Raw genomic sequence first — 9,663 nt, 5'->3', positions numbered from 1 at the left:
GAGGTCAGAGAGGATGTGATACAGCACAGAATTAGGCTCAATGCCCCACTGAGACAGTGTTGACCTTTGTTTTCTCTCGCTGTAATGTTCATTCTGATTATGCTCACTGTTATGTTGCCGCTTCTGAAATATTCCCCATTTTCCTGAAACGTGGCTTTTCCTGGATGGAGCTCGCAACCCCATTGCCTCCATTCCCCACACTTCGTCCCTCACCTCCATCTTCCCAGGAACAAGGTGCATGGTCACCTGAATTCATTTCCACCCCTCCAGCATTTACACTCAACATATTACCATTGGTCATTTACATCAGTTCTACTGTAACCCCACCAGCTGTCACAACTTCCCCTCTCCTCCCTTATCTGCATTTTGCAGAGACCACTCCCTTTGTGACTCCTCGTCTGCTCCTCAAACCCCACCCGCTCCTCCCTGCCCCATGCAACCAGAAGAGGCACAACACATGTGTACGAAGGAACTGCAGATGCTGGTTTATATAACTAGAGGTTGGAAAAGGCCAGCCCCAGATGACCAAAGAAGGGTGAGGGAAGATAACGCCACTCGCCGCATCTTCCCATCTCCCCCCCGGTCTTTCCGCAAAGACCGCTCCCTCCGTAACTCTCTGGTCAATCCTTCCCTTCCCACCCGCACCACCGCCTCCCTGGACACTTTCCCTTGCAACCACAGGAGATGCTACACTTGGCGCTTTACCTCCCCCCTCGACTCCATGGGCCTCCTCCATGGTCAGAGTGAGCACCACCGGAAATTGGAGGAGCAGCACCTTGGGCAGTCTGCACCCCAGCAGCTTGAACATTGACTTCTCCAATTTCCGGTAGCCCTTGTCGTTTCCTCCCCTTCCCCGCTCTCCCTCAGCCCTCTGGCTCCTCCACTTCCTTTCCTCTTCCCCCCCCACCCTGCATCTGTCTGAAGAAGGGTTTTGGCCCGAAACGTTGCCTATTTCCTTTGCTCCATAGTTTCTCCAGCACTTTTGTCTACCTTCGAAGGGATACAGGGTTGTGAACATTGAAACTAGTTTCCAATTTCTCTAACTTCAACTAACCCCTGTAATCCCTCTGTCTCCTCATCCCACCCTAGTAGTCCTGCTAGTTCATATCACTTTGTTATCACCTCACCTCACATGCGTCCACAGTTAGTGGTGTCTTTCAGTGGATGCAAAATCGTTACTTTTCTTCTGTGATCATTTCCAAGGTATGGATAGGCAAGGTTGGAGGGATATGTATTTTAATATATTCCTTCTCTCTCTCTCTCTCAGTTTCAAGTTACTCATTTGAGAAACATTCACACAGCTATTTCTTCCACTATGAAGGTTTTGGATGAACTATCTTCATAAAACAGTCTTAAAGTTTGCTCGGAATCAATAGCATTTTATTCTGTCTTGTCATATTTTGTATATTAGCACCAACATAGGAAAATACACATTATCAAAAATGCTTCTATATCAATATCCTTCTTTTGTGGTGAACTTAATCCATTTGTTCACACTACAAAAATATCTGATCAAGCATCTAAATCATCCGTTCAAAATACTTCATGTACACCAAGTGCAGATAAATTAGTGGCAATGAGCTGTAATGTCGTGTTTTACAGTTCAAGTGTAGTTTCAAAAATCCACAATCTTAAACTACACATTTATAAAATCCTGGTGATAGTGTTGCATAAACTGAGCCAAGCTGAAAGCAGTTTTACATTTATTTTCATGGATTGCTAAAAATGGTTTTGCAATCAAGTAAAGCCAGTCGAAGATGAAAATTGATTTAGCAAAAAAATCCATCAATCTTACCCAACTTTATACATTCAAATGAAAATGAAAATCAAACACTGCAGATGCTGGACATCTGAAATAAAAACTGAAAATGCAGGAAACACTCAGCAGGTCAGGCAGCATCTGTGGATAAAGAAAGTGTAAGTTTCAGGTCTGAGTATCTGTCTGGCTGGAGAGTAAAGGAGAACAGCGTCATCTCATACAGCATGGAAACAGGCCAACATGCCCACACCGACCAACATGTCCCATCTACTGTACACTAGTCCCACCTGCCTACATTTGGCCCATATCCCTCTAAACCTGTCCTATCCATGTATTTAATTGTTTCTTAAATATTGCAAGAGTCCCTGCCTCAACTACCTCCTCTGGCAACTCATTCCATACACCCACCACCCTTTGTGTGAAATGGTTATCCCTCAGGTTCCTATTAAATCTTTCTCCCTTCAACCTAAACCTATGTCCTCTGGTTCTCGATTCCCCTATTCTGGGCAAGAGACTGTGCATCTACCCGATCTATTCCTCTCACGATCTTATTCACCTCTATAAGATCACCACTCATCCTGCGCTCCAAGGAATGGTCCCAGCCTGCTCAACCTCTCCCTATAGCTCAGACCCTCTGGACCTGGCAACATCCTTGTAAATCTTCTCTGTAACCTTTCCAACTTGACAACATCTTTCCTGTAACATGGTGCCCAGAACTGAACACAATCGTTGAGATTGGTATTCCTGAAAGAGAAGCTTCCATTAGAAAATAAATTGTTCTCCTCGTTTTCCCAGTTCCAATGAATGGGTCCCAAAGCCAAAACACGAATCCCCTTTCCACAATTGTTGTCTGAACTGCCGTGTGTTTCCAGCCTGTCCTGTTTTTGTTACACATTCAGCTTTGCTCTTTTTCGCCCAGTCCTACGGCCGTGAGATTTTAACTCGTTCGATTCAGAGGTGTCTTTGTCGTCGTGCTGTGTGAAAGAGTCAGTCGTCTCCGACGTTTGAGATGCGGGAGGGTGCTGCAACAGTGGAAGCAGAGTCTGCAAACACTCTGCTAGACGATTCAGGGGCTGCCTTATCGTCGTGGCCAAGGCTTGAATATCACCTCGCAGCTCTCTTAGTTCCTGCCTGATACCATGCAACTCATCATTGCCAATCCCCAGTAATATATTGTGTTGTTCCTGGATACCTAACAACTCTTCTTTGGAAATCTGCTTATGTGACCTCTTTCTTTGCAGCAGCAGCGGACTTTCTTCTCGCGAGATGGGCGGAGATCCATGTTCTGGTGAAGAATAATCCACATCAATGTCTGATCCAAGGTCTTCCCGTTTAACTTCAACAATCGTCTCTGTTGGACATATAACAGAGACATAGAGTCATACAGCATGGAAACAGGCCCTTCGGCCCAACTTACCCATGCCGGTAAAGCAATCATGAAAAGACAATAACCCCAACCACAGACAAAGATGCACGTCAGTCGAATCAGGTATCAGAAGCCTTGCTTTTCTTACTGCGTTGTTAGCACGCCCTCAGCTGCAGTAAATACAGTATTTTTATTACTACATGATTGCATGGGTTCAAGTTATAGAGTGAGAGAGTCATAGAGCACGGAAACAGACCCTTCGACCCAACTTGCTCATGCCAAATAGGTGCCTCTTCTACACTAGTCCCACCTGCCTGTGTTTGGCCCATATCCCTCTAAACCTTTCCTATCCATGTATCTGTCCATATGTCTTTTAAATGCTGTTATAGTACCTGCCTCAGCTAGCTCCACTGTTTTTTCACAAACAATTTACAATATTTATGAATGACCCAGATTTTGCAGAAGGATATCTATCAAGGTCTTCCATTGTACCTGTTTCAAGTTCCTGTGGCAAAAATACCTGTCACAGGTGGCTGCAAATGTGACCTGGTTACATCTTAGTGAAGAAAGCTGGTATCTGGACTGAGTACAGATATCTCCTCATCCAAGTAATGAGAATTAACTGCTGTAATTGTGTGTATGGAAAGACAGAGAAAGAAGGGTTGAGAGAGAGAGAGAGAGAGTAGGTCCCAGCAGGAGATATTGTATAGGGGAAAGAAAGATTTAATTATATAAATGAGGGTAAAGGATAAATTTAAATGTATTTTCTTAACTTATATAGTATTTGCAACATTTTTAAATTAAAATAATGAATCCACAATTTTAACAAATATGCCTCAGTGCCAAAGATGCACTGATTTTGAATGAACAATTTTCACATAATTAAAGGAAATTTACCTTTGTAAATGTAGGACCTTATATTCTATATCAAATGTCATTCATTTCGACAGTGGAAACAAACCATTTGATTGTCGACTTTCACCTAATTAATTTTGTTTATCCAGTTTTTTGTTAATCTTCAATTGTAACAATTATGCTTCCGTGCCAAAGACGCACCGATAATAATGAACACCACCCCTCCACTTCCACCAGTTAGTTTAGTTTAGTTTATTCTCACATGCACCGAGGTTCAGTGAAAATCTTTTGTTGTGTGCTAACCAGTCAGCAGAAAGATTGTACATGATTACAATCAAGCCATCCACAGTGTACAGAAGATAGACAAAATTGCTGGAGAAACTCAGCGGGTGAGGCAGCATCTATGGAGCGAAGGAAATAGGCAACGTTTCGTCTACCTCCGATTTTTCAGCATCTGCAGCTCCTTCTTAAGCACAGTGTACAGATACATGTTAAGGGAAAATTTTTACAGAAAGGGAATGACGTTATGTAAAAGCACTTAAGTTTGACTTCTTACATTGCTGGAGTCTGGAGCCATCCACATTCAGATGGCGCCTCGTGATGTACTTCTGGTTGCGGGAGTGGAGAGAGCGAGCAGCATGAAGGTGGTGTGAGTACCGGGAGCTCTGCAGCTCCCCAGCCTGTGAATTCCCACTGGTTTATTCCCCCAACACCGTGTTTCTTCCCTCACCACCTTGGGTTAAACTTGACCCCCCTCACTCCGTTATAGAGGACAATCAGTAATAACTAATGTAAAAGTTCACTTAAAAAGATAGACAAAGTCCAAATTCTTAAGACCATACAAAGCTTTAATTTAACGTCTGACGGGTGTGGAACTAAAGACCCAGAGGCAAGAGTTTTACGTCCGAATCTCCGGCTGCACACACAAAGAAATACCAGAAACCCGAAGTTTATATACCTACAGACATAAAACCAATTGCATGAGGTAATGTACAAGAAACCATCAGCCACCTCCAAATATGGAGTTGTTTTTCACTCTTTGCCAAAAGCCAGTCACCCCAATGGCATCCTCTGGCCCCTTCTTATCTGATTAACCTCTTCAACTTACATTAAAAAACCTTGTGAGCTGTGAACTATTCAACTTCAGTAAAAAAAAACATTTGCATGATGGGAGTTGCCCAAATCCCATCATGCATTACAATTGGCTTTTTACAACAGGAAAGCTTAAATATGACACCAATCAATTAATAACTAACTTTTTCACTAACACCTTCCCCCCCGTGGTCCGTTACTGCGAGGGCTTACTCCAATTATAACTGACGACATGCTCTTGAAGTGAACCATAAGTTAAAACTTTAAATTTCAAACCTTACTTCAAACATGAGTTTTGATTGCTTTGGTAAGACCGCATTGTAAAGTATATTGAAAGTTGTACTTACAAAGAAAATCCAGCTGAATGAGGTGGTGTTTTGTTTCAAACTGACTTGAGTAATGAGAAATGCAAGAGCAGTGGGATGTGCACAAGGTTAGTATTACAGAGCGACAGTATAGTTTATGATTGTCACGTGCAAAGAGGAACAATGAAAAGCTCTTTGCCGCAAGGACTACACATGATTGCAGTCAAGCCGTCCATTGTGTACACATACAGGATGATGGGTTTTATGTTTTGTGCAAAATAATATCCAGTAAAGTCTGATTAATGATAGTTCGATGGTCTTTAAAGAGGTGGGAGGTCAGTATCACTCTCTAACTGGTGAGAGGACGGTTCAGTTGTCTGATACAGCTGGGAAGAAACCGCCTCTGAAACTGGAGGTATGCGTTTTCAAACTTCTGTACCTTTTGCTTGATGGGAGAGGGGAGAAGAAGGAGTGACCCTCTTCTCAATCCACACGATACAGCACACTGGAAGTGAAGGGAAATCTGAAATGGACCCCAGAACATATCTATTTGCAATTTCCCCAGAGTGAAGTTCCAAACTTCAACTACACCATGTCAAAGCTCGTAGAGAACAGGCAATGGCACGGGCGGTGAAATTGCGTTGCCTGGCTATTGTTTCTGATGGACAGAAGGAGGGAAGAGAATGTAAAGAGATGGTGGAAAATCTTTTGAAACCCTCAAGCAGAAGGACCAAAAGATAGACCAAGCAAATTCAGAAAAGTCTTCTGCTTGAGAATGGGCAGCAAAGTTCTCATTAACTATGTGTAGGAAGGAACTGCAGATGCTGGTTTATACTGTAGACATCAAATGCTGCAATAACAGAGGGTCAGGCAGCATCTCTGGAGAAAAAAGATGGATGACATTTCAGGTCAGAACCCTTCTTCAGACTCACAAAATGCTGCAGCAATTGAAGAAGGGTCTCGAGCCAAACCATCACCTATTCCTTTTCTCCAGAGATGCTGCCTGGCCCCCTGTGTTACTCCAGCACTTTGTGTCTATCTTCTCATTAATCGTCTGAAAGTAAGCATGCAGGTACTGCAGGCAGTGAAGAAAGCTAATGGCATGTTGGCCTTCATAGCGAGTGGATTTGAGTTTAGGAGCAAGGAGGTCCTACTGCAATTGTACAGCGCCCTGGTGAGACCGCACCTGGAGTATTACTGTATTTTCCAATTTGGTCTTCTAATTTGAGGAAGGACTTTATTGCTATTGAGGGAGTGCAGCAGGTGAATTCCCGGGATGGTGGGACTGATATATGATGAAAGAATGGGTCGACTGGGCTTGTATTTGCTGGAATTTAGAAGGATGAGAGGGACTCTTATAGAAACATATAACATTCTAGAGGATTGGACAGGGTAGATGCAGAAAAAATGTTCCCGATATTGGGGGGGTCCAGAACCTGGTGTCACAGTTTAAGAATAAAGGGTAAGCCATTTAGGACTGAGATGAGGAAAACCTTTTCACCCAGAGTTGTGAATCTGTGGAATTCTCTGCCGCAGAAGGCAGTGGAAGCCAATTCACTAGATGTTTACAAGAGAGGGTTAGATATAGCTCTTAGGGCTGTGGGAATCAAGGGATATGGGGGAAAAGCCAGAACGGGTACTGATTTTGGATGATCAGCCATGAGCCATGATCAGCTGCAGTTCAAAGGGCCGAATGGCTACTCCTGCACCTATTTTCTATGTTTCTATCTCTAATCAACACAATCCCTATCCTCCAGAGGCTTGGGATGACTTTTCATTGTATTCCATTGGGGAATGGAACATGTAGGTTAATCCCTGGCTGAAGAAGAGTCTCGACCTGAAACATCACCCATTCCTTCTCTCCAGTGATGCTGCCTGTCCCGCTGAGTTAATTCAGCATTATGTGTCTACCTTAGGTTACTCCGCTGGTTAGGCCAAGATGGAAATTCGGCGGCATGAATGGTTCAACAGGGGAGTGTAGAGTGGCGAACTCACCATGAAAGTCTACATTGGCTTGATACCCTTGAGACTCCAGTTTGCTCTCCTCTGAAGCATTCTGGCCCACTGTGAAGAGCAGGACCGGTGGCCACTGCACCGCTTGGTCTGGCAACGACTGCACTGGTACTCGCTTGGCTTGCCAAGTCTCCTTGCCGGGCTGCCCCCGCCGGTTGCCCGCGGCTGGCTTGTTGCCGGCTCGGCTGGTGCTGCCATCCCAGCTGGCACCACTGGTGCTGGGCTCGCTATCATTGCTGGTACTCAGCCAGCCGGCATCATCGTAGCTGGCCACACTGGGCTCCTGCTGCAGGGGTTCGCCCACACTCTCACTCTGCATGGCCTCTCGTGCCAGTCTGATCACTTTGTCCTTGGTTCGGTGGCACATGTCGTACCACCTCTTCTTAATGTCACCTATATCCCTGGTGCACTTAGACACGGCATTGACCTTGGCCAGAATTGAATGCCAGATTGTATTTTTGGCCCCTGGTGGGATCTTGATGTCTCCTCTGCCAAAGAGCTGCCCCTGGTTCAGTGTCACTTCACGGATGAGGATTTCTGTCTCCTCCTCGTTGAAGTTCAGCTTGCGGCGACGGAAGGCTTCCTCTTGCGCCATTCCGAGCAGCCGGGCGCCGATTGTGCGCAACTCTAGCGCTTTCTAATTGTGTTGTCTTCATGCAGAACCCTCACCTTGCAACACCGGGGCTTAAGATGGCGACTCTTTTAAGTTGCATTTGCACTCCGGAGGGCCGGCGCACTTTCGCTGCGTCCGAAGAGACGAGATTTTGCGGCGTCGCAAGCAGAGATGCGACGGATTTTTTTTTTTTTTTTTTTTTTTTGCACAAGGCAAAATATTGACCAAACTTTCTCCAACCCGACCTCTTGACTCGCTAATAGCCTCTGCTTTGCAGCATAAAACGACAAAATAAAAACATGCTTGCACTTAAAACCCGGTGCCTTTCTAGTTGCACGCAATTGCAATGCAAGGCTGGCAGGTCACGTACGCTGCTGTTGGTCCGCATTGTGCAAAATGCGTGCACGCTATTTCGTTGTTGCAATCGTGCAGAGAAATATATGCGACCTCCGGTGCGAATGCACGGCGAGGAGGGGATACTTTGCGACAAATTCTACCCCAGTTAGCAAATTATAACAACACACACACACATGCAAAGGAACGGATGCAAGTATATACCAATCTCCGCAGTTGTCTCTTAAACCGGTTACAGCATAAAATGTTGGGAATTCTCACACAGTTGCAGACACACGTTGCCCCCACACACACACGACATTGCAGAATTACATAATGCGGGGGATTTATCCCCGTCTATCTTCCGCTTTGCTTTATTTGCGACAAAAAAACAAGCTCACCAGACAAAGGCAAAACAAAATCGCACTACTCAACATTGGAAAACTTCTCAAATCATTGCGAAATGGATGTTCAGAATGCTTTGCATTATCATTTGCGTTGGTTTTCCGGTTTACCTTATGATCTCTCAGGTGGATAATCACAATAATTAAAATAATTAGTATTTAAAATAAAACAAAAAAAACATTTTGAAGCCGAGGCGTTTAAGAAGGAACTGCAGATGCTGGAAAATCGAAGGTACACAAAACTGCTGGAGAAACTCAGCGGGTGCAGCAGCAACTATGGAGCGAAGGAAATAGGCAACGTTTCGGCACGAAACGTTGCCTATTTCCTTCGCTCCATAGATGCTGCTGCACCCGCTGAGTTTCTCCAGCAGTTTTGAGTACCTTTGAAGCCGAGGCAGTCAGCTGCGAAGAGTGGAACAATTACTCTTCCATACGTTGACTTTTCATCAACGTAGAGCATAGAGATTAAAAAAAGTCCCAGGTAGATTGGATATTGGGATGTCCAGTCCATCACGGGTACTGACCAAAGATCCTACAACAAGCTTGCTATAGGACATTTGGTACTGACCTCCCCACCAGGATCTTTGCTTCCCACCATCGAAGCCCTGCCTCAAAAAGGCAGCCAGCATCATCAGGAACGCACACCACGGTGGCATTTCAGTCCTGCATTCTGGAAGAAGGTATGGGAGCCTGCAAACTCTTAACGTCCAGGTTCAGGAACAGCTTCTTCCCAACAACTATCAGGCTGGTAAATTCTACAAGCACCATATAAGCTCCGAACTGCATGCACATCGGGGCATTATTTTGTCTATGCACTATTATTGTTTGTTTGTTTATTCTGTCTCACAGATTTAATATTTTATATATATAAATACACAAACAAATTATAATAGAAATAATTAAAATATATACTCAACTTTTTT

General features: G+C 44.4%; 1 protein-coding gene across 1 annotated transcript; it reads right to left on the bottom strand.

Annotated features, from left to right (window-relative positions):
* Positions 1-1,223: 1,223 nt before the first annotated feature.
* LOC129707011 (myb-related transcription factor, partner of profilin-like) lies at positions 1,224-8,902 on the bottom strand. Its single transcript, XM_055651726.1, has 2 exons — positions 7,373-8,902; positions 1,224-3,110 (listed from the first exon to the last, which is right to left on the bottom strand). Exons 1-2 carry the CDS (start codon positions 7,983-7,985, stop codon positions 2,647-2,649), a joined length of 1,077 nt encoding a protein of 358 aa, XP_055507701.1. The 5' UTR covers positions 7,986-8,902; the 3' UTR covers positions 1,224-2,646.
* Between the last annotated feature and the right edge of the window lie 761 nt (positions 8,903-9,663).

This window comes from Leucoraja erinacea, chromosome 20 (genome assembly GCF_028641065.1).
Source record: "Leucoraja erinacea ecotype New England chromosome 20, Leri_hhj_1, whole genome shotgun sequence".
NCBI classification, from domain to species: Eukaryota; Metazoa; Chordata; class Chondrichthyes; order Rajiformes; family Rajidae; genus Leucoraja; species Leucoraja erinaceus.
This window is presented reverse-complemented; position numbering and strand designations above follow the sequence as displayed.